Genomic DNA, 15,743 nt, shown 5'->3' on the forward strand with positions numbered 1-15,743 from the left:
TTTGGTCGCCCGCTGCTGTGGATTGTGTGGCGAAGGAAGTTTATGAATAATTTAGCACTGTTTTGGGGAAAAGGAAGCGTTTTCCCTTTGGTAGTGTTCCGTAATTGATGATAATTTTTGGACATTTTACTAAAGCATTTTGTACATAAGGTCTATTTTGTGTCCCGTTTTATGAAGGGTGGCTGTGTGAAATGTTTTTTTTAAAATAACAAATTACAATTTAATTTAAATGATGCGTTTTCTCCAATATTTTGTTAAAGTTTCTTCCAATTTTTTTTCGTATAATAATATTTTAACTACAAAACTGTTCTATTTTTCGTTTATTCGCTACATACTCATCTAACATAATTATATATATAATTCCATATGTATAGATTGATATGTTTACTCAACTACGATAACAATGGCCCTACCGATTCCTTCCGAATGCTGTTTTGCTCGTTTACACAATAGCCGTACCGAAACTAACCACAAAGTATGTTAAGAAAAGCAAAAATGTAAATGGAAAACGCTGGCTACGATCCGGTCGTGATACAATTTGGAACCGGGGTTTCTCTCTGCGCTACATCTATCCACTAGCATTACATGTATTATTGCATACCTCTATAAACCTATGTGTAATGGTTCGTATTATTCTGTCACAGTACTGAATGGTTTCGTGATGGGGAATATTTTACGCTTCAGATTTTGGTTGCAGATTACAAAAACGGAAAATTAATCGAAACAAAATACAAAACAAACATGATACACAACACATTGAGAGAGTCAAAAACACGCAAATGACAAAATTTACAAAACGTTAATGCACTGGAATATGAATGTTGGAAAATGTTAAAGTTGAACAGTATCCAAACATGGAGCAAAACAACAAAAGCAAAATAACAAACTATTTTCAATCTACTCTCTCCAAAAAGAATCTACGACAAACAAAAATAGTCACTAACATACTATTAACGTGTTTCGGTTTTAAAATTTCTATTTTTTACAACTCACTCTCGTTGATTTTTTTTACCAAAAGTGCAAAATATATTTGTAAAATTTTAACTCGCTCTCTTTTTTTCCCCTTTGATTGTCTAGCCCATCACGAAATTTTCATTGCTCAACACCATACACTAACGTTTGTTCTAATGCACCAATTGATTCACTAATCGGAAATGGTAGGAGATTCGAAGGATGAAAAAACGAAGGTAAAGAAACATTTAAATCATCATTTACACATACATCGAGGGAATGCTTCGTTTAGGATAATTTTACCACAGAGCGTTTTACGTTAGTGTTTGATTAAAAGTAAATATAAATTAATCTATCGCTTGATGGTATATTGAATATTTCCTGTTACTAGCTTAAACTCGTTCCGTTGCTAAACTAATGGATCGAATGGAATATTGTTATTTGTGCTTGATAGTAATTCCCTTTGCTTTCACTTCGATTACAGTTCTTTGCAGAATATTGTGCTGTATATTTTACGTTTAGCATAATGTCACCATGAATATTCTTTTGGCATCACATTGGTTTTATACAACGCTACAATTGCGATCAAACACGATATCTGTTAATGTTGCCAATTTCAGCACCGTTAATTGTATTGTAAAGACTATTTTTGGACAGATAACTCAAAACTGTGTTCGGCAACGAGTTTCTTCAGAGGAAACAAAAACAAAAATACAGAACGGAAAAGGTAAAGAATGCAGAAAATGTGTCCCTACTTAATGGAGTACGTACAATTACTATAACAAATTACAATCCACTTTACTTTCACATAGCGTTACGCAAAGTTTTCCGCTCCATTTCCAAACAAAACAAAACAAAATTATAAACACGCGGACATACTACACACACGGTTCTAAATTTTTAATAACGTCCTCCACCGGATTTACCGGGCGCTGTGTATAGGGCTGCAACTGTTTCAGTACAGTACGAGAGTGTTGGTTAGTTTACTGTCTAAATGATGCATTACTCGTTTGAAACAGTTGGCCTGCGCTCGACGAGACGAGTAAACCGTCGATTGGTGACGATCGTATTATTACAGGTGGATGATGGTTCGAATTTACTTCTTTAGCGGATCGAACGTATCCAACACATCGTCGGAGCTAAAGAAACCGTTCTTGGTCGTCTGGAAGTGGATGAGAAGAGCAAAAAGTGTATAATGTTAGTTACTACTTGAATAAATTGTTTCGTTTGTCGTTTTGCTGCTTTGTTAGGCAAAGACGAACACACACGATGTTTCTAAACGGCAACAACGGAAAACAAATTGTGGACACACATAAATACGATGTGAATCGAGGACAACTAATTAAGAAGTAAAATGATACGAAACATTTATTATTACACAACAGGAAAGCAGCATGCAAATGAGATGATAAATTCTGCGTTTAGATTATTAGTACATTTGATCTACCCTTTTTGAGAAATCCGTTAAGTTTGATTTTTGTTTTCGTATAGAATGATAAACTTTTAGGTAAAACAAATGTTAACAATAATGAATTTGATTTACGAAGACATTGAAATTACAAGGACGACAACAATAAAACAGTGAGAGACAAACTAGACACCTACATTGATGCACAGTATCGGGGAAAGGCTGTACATCAACGCGTTACCTTCATCTCGGGCTGGAGTAGCACAGGGCCACCACCGGCCCGGCGCAAGCGAACCCCACCACTATCGTTAGCATCCCCGAGGCTACCACCGATGGATTTGAGTGATCCGAGCGATGGTTTATGGAGACGGTCCTGCTGGAACGAGGACTGACGCTTCACGTTGCGGCTGTTGATGCTTAAATCTTTCTTAAACTCGTTAAAAGCCGATAAAGCAAAATCTTCAAACAGCGCCTCGGAAGCGTGAGCCGGTTCGTTCCCCGGTCCGGATGAAATGTGAACCGATTGGTTAGTGCCAATTGTGTCGGATGCAAGGGCCGCTGGGGCCGTCATGTTAGCACTGTGTGTCATTTCACCATCGTCCGCATCGAACGATGCTGGCTGCGAGACCGTACCGGTGTTAGTGGTTAACCGTTCCTTGTCGCCTGCGTTTTTGAACACGTCGTACGCGGCAGCTTTGTGCTGCACGGCAGCGAGCGGATTGCTGTTGCGGATGGCCGCCGCGAATGGATTCAATTTTGAGGCCAGATTTGCAGCGGTTCCGGCGGTGGTGCTGCTTGGGACGGTTGGTTCATTAAAGGCGCCCGTACCATTGCAGCCCTCACCGTACGCAAGAATCGAATCGAGATGGTACGAATTTTTGCTCAGTACGTTCACTTCTTGCGAGAATGGACCGAATCCAGATTTGAGGTTGGCCGAGTTGACGGAGCATGTGCGATCGTTTAGCACATGGGCGAAAGATTCTTCCGTCGATGTTGTCGTACCCTGTCCGAGAGTTAGTAAAGGAGTTAGCGAGGAGTGTTACTCTGGTCGTTTGTCCTTTCTTTGGGAAGAAGATTTTGGTAGCTAACTGATGCGTGTTGTTGGTTCCTAGAAACAAAAATCTACTGGCAAAGCATAACACTTACATCATTGCCCTGCGGATTGAATGGTACCGATCCAAATAGATCCTGGTACGCGCTGCTTCCGTTAGTTGTTCCATTGCTCTGCGGTACCGTTCGCCGCGGAGCGGACTTTGCTGGTGGAGGAGCCACTAAAAGTTGCAAAGGGAAAATAATTAATTAAAACTATTTTTCTACCTTGAAACTGAAACAGACTGAAGCTTACAAATGGGAGGAGGACTGTTCGGAGCGCTGAATCCGTTCGTGACAGCACCATTACCGTTGGTGAATCCATTGTTGTGCCCATTGTTGGTGACACTGCCGAAAAGTTGCTGGCCAAGGGTGGCATTCGTAGGTTTCGGTGGCTCAAAGCCGAACAGATCGTTGCTGATATTGTTACCACCACCCGTAGAGATACACGTGTCCGTATCTGGTGCACGTGGATCGAAATCACTGTCCGAGTCTGAGTTCAAAAGCAGCCCTTCCAGCTTGGTACCGACCGACGGTTTGAGTGCTTCTAGTGTGTTGTTAATCTGTTGAGGAATAGTGAACGCGTGAAAGTTGTGATTCTCAACAAAAAAGCTAGCATTAAACGCAGTCTTACCTGATTTTGAATGTTTCTCGGTGGAACGATCGGTGCAAAGTGTTTTGGTGACGTTTCGATCAGTAGTTGATCGTCATTGTTCGGTAACGAGACATCAATTCCTACAATAAAAATGTATATAAAGATTGTTAAAAGTTTACGATACAGTCAAACGGCCAATCTTACCCAAATCTGGCGTCTTGTTGCCATTAACATTATGGTTGTTACTGTTAATGTTGTTATTATTGCTGTTGTAATTGTTATGGCCTTCGATGCCATTTTCTATCGCTGGCACATCACAAATGTCTCTGAGGCCCATCTTCAGCAGCAGTTTCTCCAGTTCCGCTTTCGAGACCAGCTCGGACAGATCACGGAGCCGTTGCCGATAGGCGGTGATCGTGTGTTCCAGCTGTTTTTTCTGCGCGAGAAGTTTGACCGACTCAAGCGATTTGCCACTATCGCTGACGTAACGCCTGTGAATGATGTTTTGGGTTCGATTCGATTGTTACAAAATTGTATTGTTTTATTGCACCGAACATATATTTCGTGCAATTTGGTTTGCAGTGATTACGCACCTGTAAGCTAAATCGAATGCTTGCCCGATCGTGAGCGTTATGTCCGAGGAGAGCTTGCTCGAGATGAACACGAAGCATTCGTGCCGGTCCTCCGTACCGTTGCTGGTGGTGGAATTGTTCGAACTGTTCGTATCATCGCCAGAACTGATAGAGGCCGTAGTCGTTGCCGCCGTGCCGGTTTTGGCGATGAAGCTGAAGAATTTCTTAACGCCCTTCTCGTCCGCGCAGTACGATATCTTGTGCAGCGGAAACTGGTGCATGATAGTCAGTGATCGTGGTTCCTGCAAATGCACGTTGAAGAATTAGTTGATATCGCACGTACGGTACAGCACTACTTCTACCAATAGCTCTACTGACCTGTATTGCTACACCGTCCACACTGATGGTAATTTCGACCTTCTTCGTCTTCACATTGCCACCACCTTCTGCCTTCTTCATCTGCTGTGTGAACTGCAGCCTCCGGATGGCTTCCTTGACAACTTCGATACCCTTTGGCTGCTCCACGGGAGTGCTACCGAGGTACTGCAAAAAGAACAAAGAACAATAGATTCCAACCCTCGGCACGAAATGGTTGTTGGTGGAGCAGCTATAAAGCACAACTTACTTTGACTAGATAAGCGACATGTCCGTTGATGAGCACATCTGGCGCGTGCAACCAGTTGCGGCCGTTTTTTGTGTTCTTGGCATCGTTTCCATTTTGGTTGGAGTTGGAGTTCTGCTTGTTCCAGAACATTAGCGTGGAAGCCATGTTGGGGGCACGAGATCGGTGCACGAATTTGTCACGTTGTTCACACCGAGAAATGCTGCTGTTAGCCACCGTAGTGTACGGTCGTGTCTTCCTAGTTGTGCACTGGTGCCTAAACACCGAACAGCCCCGGTCACCGTTCGCTGCGTAACTGATCTCTGCAAAAAGGCAATACAAGCGTGAAAGGAAGTTAGATGGGATGGCTGTTGTTGTTCCGTAATTAGCTACAGCATGATAAGCAATAACCACAACACACTGACTAATGTATGCGTGATTGCGAGCGTATATCGGAACACGGAATATGAAGGGTACTGCAACAAAGTCCCTTTCGTTTTAACGATACATACGCTTCCGCACCCACTCTCGGTTCCTCAGGGAACCTGCTAGAGGACCGAAACTATCTGGACCTTCATTCTTGTGCATTTATCTTCCAGAGGAAGAAGGCTGGAGGCTGTCTCGTTTCCTATTGTGATAACAACCCTATCACACACTGGAAGCGCCATTGTCAACTGGCGCACTGGCGAATTGGGCGTCGAGCGTCAGTCGAACAGGACGCTCAAATTACAACCCATTACGACGTAAACATCCAACAGCATCTAGCTGGATAGTTGGTGCGTCACAGTGATTTGTTTTCGCTCGCCCTCCCTGCCGATCGAAACCGATCGATCGTATTACGTTTGCCGGATGCCATCAATTGTCGGGTTCTGGTTTTTGTTCTCAAGGCTCACTCGTGGCTGAGGTTTCGAAACCATTCTGATTACGCCGCACAACCACATTTAATGGCGTCCGATGGCAATGGGTCCAGTGTGTTTGAGTGTCGCGGTGTAAACGATAAGTATGCATCCTCCCATGTTGTGAATATTAATGAAGCGTCTGGGGAGTTGGGAAAATCCACGTACCAGTTCGCTGTTGTGGTTCCTGTTTGCTGATACGACACGTTGCTTATGGTTACGTTGGAGTTCTTTACACATAGAAGAAACCTGATTGCACTGCAAAGTGATCAACACAGCTCCTAAATCCCATTATTCTAGGAGAATTATTTATGGAAAAAATATAACATTAATCAACGTACGTCCAAGTCATAGATATAAATCTAACAGACTTGTTAACATTCAATGATTATTACTAATCATTAGAAACAGTTGCATTCTACGAGACTAAAAGACCCCTTAAAGAGTACGATCGTGCTGATCTACACGGTAAATTGTTTTTTTTCTTCGTTACAAGACTCATGTACAATAAACTGTGCTCGCAACAAAGAACATTCATACTTTTTTAAAACCTCATTCTATTTTACTATGCACGATCAATACTTTGCCTCTCTTAATAAATTCCTTTATGAGTCCAGTGCCCGCCTTTTAACCGACACCTTCGCGAGCACCCGTTACTAACAAATAGCATCACTTGCAGCAGAAGCAATGTGAAACGGTTTAGGGGTGGGTTTTTGTTTTTATTGATTCTGGTCGCATCAAGGCAGGGTTGTGTACTTTCAGCATGCGCGTCATCATTATGACGCACTTCAAAATAAAGAAGCGAACAGTTACTGCGTATGGTTAAGATAAAACCTAAAAAACAAAATAAAGATAAAAAACTGCGTATGGAAAAATGGAAAAATATATTCTCCCAGGTTCATAACTGTCGAAACGACACAACAGCAAAACCTTCAAGAAGGAAGCATTGAGTCAAGCCTTGATTGTGAGATGATTTTAACATTACAATATGCGTTTACGGCACATAACAATTCATATGTGCGCACGTGTGTATGTTTTGGTGTAAGCCTCAAAAAGCCCATCAATGAAAGTGTGTGCAAAAAACTTACGAACAGTAAAATGGCTGCGAATCGCCCTTTATTTCTTTATGCGGTTGTAGCTTAAGACATAAAGTTGTGGTAAAACTGCAACTTTCTTTGTTGCATTGTCGTTCGTTTTGTGGTGGAAAATCGGTCATTGTTCCAGAGTATTAACGCATTTTTTATGACAGTTTATTTTATAGATCAGTTTACAACAACAAGTACAATAAATATAGCAAAGTGAATAAGTTTACTATTCTGACGTATAGGTTATTTAAAATGTTATTTCTCTCGATGCAACACCTCTAATCTTTTTTGCAAGCTACGTGTATGCAACCATGCTTCATTTGCAGCCCCGGGACGGATGGTCACGGTCACCCAATTAATGCCGGCCAAATAAGATGAACCCGCGAGTTGTGTTGCAACAGCGCGAATGCATTTGGCAAGCGACCACAGAAACTCGAGCACTAAAACGTTACCTCAATTTCCGTGCATGAGGAGCTTTTTCTCAGCTGGTCCCCCACCCTCTTCTTGGGCTTCATTCGGGCTTTTGGCATTGGATTTCACTTCTCGTTCAGATGAGCTAACGTTACCAAAACCACCAACCCGCGGCAAGGTAGGTTATGACAGAAGTGGAATGATGTGGTGGTGGCCAATCCGCGTACCGTGCTACCGTTTTTCTCAAGGTTACAGCGCTGAAACACCGGTTACCAATGGTTGCAGTAATTATAAAACCCCAAATCAAACACCCTCCCCGCTGCCACCACCGTTTCGTTCCGTTTCTAAAGCTAAGCTAAGCTGGGCCACCATCGGTTCAACAGTACGAGGGGTGGTACACCCCCAACAAAGCGTGTAAAAAGCAACAGAAAAAAATGGAATGATGACCAAATTTCAATCACATTGAATTTGGTCTGGTTGTTGCTCTTGCAAAGCTTGCAAGCATCCGAAGTGTTACGCTAATTTGCTAATTTGATTATGAATTCAAGAGCGAAAAGCAACACCAAATTCGATGCATTCGACTTTAATGACACCGGTCTGCATTAATGAGATACACCATGGTTCCACAAACGTATCATCCGACTGTGTCTACTTTCCCACCATACTTTACGATAAGTTACGATTAGCTGACAGTTTTTCGATAAAACGATGTGAAATTTCGATTCATAAAGCTTGTGGTGAAGAAAAATTGTTGTCTCTCTTTAACAGATTTCTGTGAAAATTCACGATGGAGCGATGATTCAACTATTTGGGTTGATTTTGAGTTGATGATACGGACTAGCCGGACATGTTAGTTCCCAAAAACCCGGATACACATAGCTAAAATTTTCTAGCAAACAATATACGTAAATACAGTGATGATAAAAAATGTATGTCCAGTTTATAAGTCGTGTTATTTTTTGAATTTTTTGAATGAATTTTTTGAACACAAAATTGTGTTATTTTGGTTTTTTCGTGACGGAGTAATAATGTTTTGTTAAACAGGTATTACGCTTTTAGACGATTTTTAAAGAAATTTCGCACAAATTACGTAAAAATGTTTTTTTTTATACCTGTAGTACGGCCGGCCGTACTGATGTAAAAAAAAAAAGTATTTAATTGATTTGATATGAATATCTTCAAATCCTAAATCAATTTTTAGCTTATTTGCTTATAATATAAAATTGATATAAAATTACTTAAATTCAAATTTATAAATCCGAATTTTACATGAGAATCCACATGAGATACAGTGCATCTCTGGGAGTATCTATACTTACAAAGACGATTAAATATTCCTATTAAACTGTCTGATTCTTGGTTTAAATTACCCGTTTAAAATGTTTTCGGTACAATTGACAACAATTTTCTATTTGTAAAAATTACCCGCACTCTCTGAACAGCGACAAGACAAATGTTGGCTTGTTATAAGAACAGTATAAATCCACGAGAAACAATTTTCAATCATCATAGAATTTTCTAATGCTAAATAGTTTTTGGTTTCAGTAGCGCTTCTGAAAGCTCTAATTCAACAAAAGACTTCCATGACTTCCATAAGACTTTCCACTGATGACAACATTATTTTATTTGTGAAGTCTCTAATTAATTTACTAGGTATTAAAAAAACAACTTATCGTATCAAATACTATAAAACAAAGGTTGCTTCATTGACTTGTGTGGCGTAAACTACTAGTCACCACTTTATTGTAGATGAAAAATTGATAATTTCCATTTATTATCAATTCATTCCTCAGAATTGGTAATAATCCTTAGTTGTCGGTTATTCATCAACAGATCTTTGCTTATTTAAAATATGTTACGAAGCAGCCCACTTGTCGATATTTTTTTTTAATTCTGGCTTTAAATACTAATTTGGTCAACCCTATCTTTCCATTAATTTTTTTGCCAATTATAAGATTGATGATCAAAGTCCTTGGTAGGGAGGAATCAGGATACTGACGAGATTCATTTCACGAAATCCCGTGTTCCAGACCGAATGACGAGACACACGACCAGGCGATCATCCCAGGAAACGACGATCAATTTTTTTATATTTCTACCCTGGCTTAAATATGACTTCCATAAAACATTCAATATTCAAAACTAAGGTTTGAAAACTAAAGCAATCCTTCGTAAAAATATAATTTACACCTACTAAAATTTCACATGGTCCATGATTCATCACATGAAAGTGTACGTTTCGTAATCCCGGACACGTCGTTATAGCATATACGATTCTCCACTCAAGTAGTCAAAATCCGGTCCCTGTATATGCAAATTGGTGGTACTCAAAAAAAACACTGTGACAAATATGGCTAATCGAAATGAGGAGTTGTATTATAATTTTGGCAAAAAAATAACAACTAATGTCATGCATGAAGAAAGTGTACAAGCCTACCGATAGAAAGTAACTCGTCGGTGCTTTGGTCGTCAAATGAAGCACTCGGCACGTACAGAGGTACTTCCAAACTTCCAACCTCTAACACCGGACATTGGGTTACACAGGAGCGAATAATGCCGTGTCGTGTCCAATTTTCCAACTATCTTCACATTTATCCATTCGCTCCAATTGATTAAGCACGTACGGATACGGGTGGGGTCGAGATGGGAAAGGTAGTTGACGGGCATCTTGTGGGCGATTATCGTCGTTTAAGTTGGCGTTGCTTGGTGCATGTTTGTGGCCGATCACAAAGCCGGTACACAACCACACAGTCGACCCCAAAAATGGAGCGTGTGTCCGACGTCGTCATCGTCCGACCAGAATTGGAGTGTACTTATGAAGGAGCATCATTATCGGGTTAGGTTTCTATTTATATACAGCAAAATAAGCTCAAGGTGGGGAAGTAGTATTGCTTATTGCGCATGATAAGGGTAGGCCCAAGCTATCCACGATCGTTAGGATATGAATTTGTTGATGTTCCACAACCAAATGTTCCCTTTTCTAGTTTTGCCCCTGTTGATGTTTGCGATCCATCATTTACCCGGGACGGACTGCTGAAGGATGTACTGCTGCTTATCGCGGTAGTAAGTGCGATGGCGCAACAATCAAAATAAGTCATCATCACATTCAAACGCGTGACCGCACCGTGTACAGCGCGACCTGATGTTGTTTGTGGTTATAAAAATTATGCTCGATGATTGAAATGATCAGGATCACTTCACATCGGAAGACCTTTGGCCCGAGAGTTCTCGCCTGTTTCGTTTTGGAGAGCTGTGGCGGTGCGGCGTACCGTGTGGTATAATCGTGTTAAACCATTTGAACTGATTTGAGCTGTTCAAGATGGGAACAAGGAACAAAGGCGATGGTTGATCTGTTGTTGATTGCGTACTTGGTACCGGCGACACGCAGGGAGGTTGAAAGAAAAGATGTTGATAAGAATAATTTAAACCGATTCCATCCATCGTCAGAAGGAACAAAAAAGACGAATAGAACTGCACTGCATCTGTGTTGCTTGCCAATTTGATAGGAGCAACCTTCATTGTGCAAGGGAGTTGTTTTGGTATGTCTGACAGTTGCACTGGGGTCGAAGAAACAAGAAATTGCATTTTGAGATACGGCAACAGAATAGACCTAACGATCATTCATTCCAGATGTATGAATGGAGTGCACATAGACACAAAAGCATGAGATGCATTTTATTGATATCTCTTCAAAACAGCCATGCTGTTCTTAATAATAACTTTGCGCAATTGAGACAATATTGAAGCAATGAAATAATCACGGAAAAAACCATAATTGCATGCAGGAGGGAGGGAGAATGTGCTGATGGTTTTCATGATAGTGTGACTTTTTTATCTGCCAGGCCAGAGCACAAACATCCTCTTCATGTGAAGGTCAACTGCACACGCAGCCCAAGAACTTTGCAATTAAATAATGTATCCTTCTGCAAAGAACAATTTTCCTAAGTGATTATATCACTTACTGTCCAATTTTGTACTTGACCATTTTTGCGCACTTATAGACGTCCGTCAACCAAGGACACAACACATCTTCTTGTTGGGGCGAGAGGATCATCATACTTATGACTTGCTTAATTACGGGAGAGCATTACGATCTTCTTCCCTCTTCTCCGCGTAAAGTTTCCTCTAGGCACGAGCCTCTCTCTACCTACCATGTAATTAGTTATACTAGAGGTGTGTTTATGGTGTCCGTCCAAGCAAGATGAGAATTGAACCACGGCTTTCGGTGTGCTAACCGTACGCTAAAGCTGAACTCTATTGATCCGCTCATCTCGATTCACGCTACAAGATGACTATGTAGTATTACGGAACGGAGAAAACAGTAGAAATAATCAATTTTTATAAAAAAACAGTAAATCATTTCTGTAGACGAAGATGGATCATGAAATATGCTTGATATGCTATATTTTTTTTTTACGTTTCAACGAACTCTGTAACCAATATACAATCGAACGAACGTTTAAACTTGTGAATGAATATTATGGAAACGATCGTGAGCGAGTCAACTTCCAAACCGGAATTCATTCGCAAATCGTTTCGTTTCGTGTCCTCGCTTCTTATAACCCGCAGTGGGCAAAAACAAAACACCACCACCCAAGGGTGGGGAACCTAAAGCCGAGCGTCTTGCTGTGGACCACGATGACCCGCAGGAAAATGAAAACCGGAAATTTCATAATTCGCTCCAATCACGACGGTACACCCCAAACCGGAGTAGCATCGGTCGGGTAACTTCTTGTAGCACACGAAAGCATCGAAGGTACGAACCCAACACCCTGTATGCTCGCCTGTTTCCGCCACCACGTACATTGGGGGGCTCTTGTTTTGGAGCCCTTCGATCAACTAGCTTGTGAGAGTGTTTGTCTAGCGTTTGGTACAAATGTACTAGAGGCGAACCACCTCGACCATAGGATGGTTCCTCATCACTTTCTCCTTTGGTATAGCGGAGCGAGTGCCTGCCCCGTACGGTGTCTGTATATGGCGCGCGGGGGTTGTTTTGCTCGTCTGTGCTTACCTCCCGTGTGTTTTCAGTCATCGACAAACTGATCGTGGCGAGGGAACTGAATGATGGCGAACGCGCGCGTACACACGGTATGATTACGCCGCAATAACATACCAGCATGTGCCTTAGCCACAAATGCCCTACCTATCCTTTGGGGGGATGTTTTAGTGCAAGACATGAATGCATAGTTCGGGTGCGATGGGTAGTAGCGCTAGTTGCTTATATGCTGGCCGATGCCACCGCAAGCTTTGCTCGGTGGTTTTGCTTTTCGCTTTCGATAGCAAACACAATGAGTTGAAACCGGTGGTTACAGAAGCGTCAGTGGGTTCGCTAAAATGTCTACGAAACAATTGTCGCCGGCGAGTAATACTGTAAAGAAGAGCTTCAAGCATTTTTTTAGGCAATATTTTTATACGCAACGTACAAAAGCGTTTCTGATTAAACAATAAACAAGACCCAATACTCTTCCTTATAAAGATGCTCATATATAAAACATCTAACCACCAAGCGCCACATCAATTGCACGCTACACCGAAGCATAAACTCCAGCATAACACAGCGAAAAGTCCATCCGTTTCGGACCAGTTGACTTACAGTTGATAGAAACTGGTGAGGATGGAAAAAAACTTACCCCCTATAACGCCCATCCACATTTGAGTGACGTGAGAGTGATAAGCTTATAGACTACTGCTTCTACCCGCGACTACTACTATCCGCACTCTGACACACTACGGCGATCGGGCGCATACACTTCTTCCTGATACGGTGACGATCGTGCACGTCCATCTTATCCCGCGCGTCTAATGTGGCTATTTGTGGCGATTGTGCATGTGCATGGAAGGAGCACATACTCATGCTGGGCCGATGATAGTACGGACGGGAGTACTAATAATCACATTAGCAATAAGGGTAATGCTGTGTTTGATGGGACGTAAACTAGTTTACTCGCATGCCAAAGCCGATGCAATCAGTCCTTTCGACTGTGGCGTGATTTTACTTCCTGTTCCATTGGGTGCCATTTCGAGATGGGGAGCTTTCTGTGCAATTGTTAGCTAACTCCACGGGCAAGTAAAATGTGCGAAATAACATAAGGGGAGGTTTTAAAATGTTTCAGTTAAAATTGTTTGGGAAATATTCAGTAAAAGACAATTACAAGAAAATTGCGTTAATGGTGTTTTGTTTATTGCAAATTCAACATTTTGTGTTTTGTGCCAGGCTTGAAAGACCTCATCCAGATTGCCAATTTCGATTAACTGTGCCGAAGATGAGCAGCGGAAACAACCCCATGACATTGTTCCGGTACACCAGGCGCTCTAACCCACAAAAAGGAACACAAATTGACATCTGTACAATGCAACGGTGGCGGCAAAGCAAAAAAAATCCGAACCAGGTCACTATTTCGCAGCATAAAAGCTTGAGTAGTAAAACGAATCGAGGAAAGTGGGCTTACAAAGAAAGGAGATGACAGCAATTTAATGAAACGATCGTGACCTGAAGATTATCTCCTTTGAGGCGGAGAGTAGCATGCTAACCAGCCGAAATGGTTCCCTTCCAATGAGTGTATTTTACGTTCGGGAAAAAGATATCTCCGAAAATTTCTTTGAAATCATGGTGAGTTGTAGCTGCTTTAAGAAATCTGTAAGGTGTTGTAATAAACTTAACCATTTGGTGTTCCATAAAAATACCTAGCTACATTTAAAAGATGATGATGGCAGTGGTTTATGGCACTATGGAACGTCTTTAATATACAGAAAAACCTTTCTAATAGAAAATAAAACGATGCCCTTGAACGTACGTGACTAAGGCCGTCAATAGAACCGTTTGTAATCGTTTAACAGTGAACGATTGATTTATTAAAAAATCATTACCTGTCACTCATCGATTTATGAATGATTACGACATGAACGTAGCACAAAGGTTATAGAATTTAATAACCACACGTTTGTAGCTTTTTGTCCTAATGCATGCAGTTGTGCAAATAGACATGCTACATAGACATAAACATAACTGCAACGACGATTGCACTTAGTCACGCTTGAATTGGGAAGAAATCGTACTAAAGGTTGTATGAATAATGTGGATAATTTAGAACAAATACTTAGTTGTTGTTTGAATGATTGTAGGAATGTTATCATTGAAGCGCTTTCGATGCATATTTATCCATTAAGTTACGATAAACAACAAAGTAAGAAGCATTAATTATTGCAGCTTTCAAATAATTGCTTCATTAAGTAAATTGATTTGCACTATCGAATCCGTTGTTTTATTTGATTGTAGCAGAGCGTGATAGAAGCGTTCATTTGCCTTAGCGTCTATAAATTCTATAAAATTAAAATTAAAATTTATTCAACAAATTCTAAGCACTAAATTAAGACTGCATGTAAGATACAATAAAAAATACAAAGTAAATCAATAGAACAACAACAGAAAAAAAACAAATATTTAGTAAAAGGAAACACTTAATTGAAAGCTCAAAACTAAAGCTTTAATCCTATAATAAACACGAAATGAAAAATTGTGTTTCACTGAACCACAACCAAACGTGTTCAAAATGTATCTTAACGAACTATACAAAAGTTCCAACCAATCCATCCATGGCCACCGCTTAATGCACACAGATGCATCAAAAACAAAATGTGTAATTTTCATCATTTTCCTTTTCCCTGGACAACAGAGGTGTCGAATAGGCGAAACGCTTTAAGTAGTCTACAATGATGATCGAATGCTGTGCCGTGCGAATAGCGAACAGTGAGATCATATGCGAGAGATGGTGCAATGCACATGGAGAACAGTTTTGTCCAAAGAGTAAGAGGGAACTATTGCTAACCCGTTCACATTTCTGTTGCACGCGATGTGCAGCATTAGGTAGTGGATGATGATGGGTTAGGAAAACAAAATAACGAGATCCATTGAGCGCACGGTTTACGAAATGCACCGAGATGCATCGGATCAACGGGACTGTGGTGCCCGTTACGTTGCGCCTTAGTAAAGCATACTAATTGCAATTAAATTATGCAAATTTTTATTGCACCGGGGATTTAGTAATATTTAATGATAAATTATTGTATCGTTTATTATTTAAAGGAGAAACCCAGTCTTGCAACGGGTTTAATACGTTCCGGTGAAGTTATTACGC

General features: G+C 40.9%; 1 protein-coding gene across 8 annotated transcripts in view; it reads right to left on the bottom strand.

The window, feature by feature from the left end:
• Positions 1-305: 305 nt before the first annotated feature.
• LOC125770114 (PTB domain-containing adapter protein ced-6) overlaps positions 306-15,743 on the bottom strand; it is a 31,709-nt gene continuing 16,271 nt past the window's right edge. For 4 of the 8 annotated variants that reach the window (XM_049439419.1, XM_049439416.1, XM_049439418.1 and 1 more), the window contains exons 3-11: positions 5,241-5,539; positions 4,994-5,158; positions 4,637-4,917; positions 4,248-4,534; positions 4,083-4,183; positions 3,705-4,011; positions 3,506-3,630; positions 2,601-3,362; positions 306-2,113 (exon numbers count right to left, since the gene is read on the bottom strand). In XM_049439419.1, the coding sequence (XP_049295376.1) occupies positions 2,048-2,113; positions 2,601-3,362; positions 3,506-3,630; positions 3,705-4,011; positions 4,083-4,183; positions 4,248-4,534; positions 4,637-4,917; positions 4,994-5,158; positions 5,241-5,384 (2,238 nt within the window). In that variant the 5' untranslated portion in view covers positions 5,385-5,539 and the 3' untranslated portion in view covers positions 306-2,047. Of the gene's footprint in view, positions 2,114-2,556; positions 3,363-3,505; positions 3,631-3,704; positions 4,012-4,082; positions 4,184-4,247; positions 4,535-4,636; positions 4,918-4,993; positions 5,159-5,240; positions 5,540-5,728; positions 5,871-15,743 lie in introns of those variants that run through there. The other 4 variants (XM_049439414.1, XM_049439415.1, XM_049439421.1 and 1 more) reach the window with 4 other exon arrangements.

Source organism: Anopheles funestus, chromosome 3RL (genome assembly GCF_943734845.2).
Source record: "Anopheles funestus chromosome 3RL, idAnoFuneDA-416_04, whole genome shotgun sequence".
In the NCBI taxonomy this organism is placed as follows: Eukaryota; Metazoa; Arthropoda; class Insecta; order Diptera; family Culicidae; genus Anopheles; species Anopheles funestus.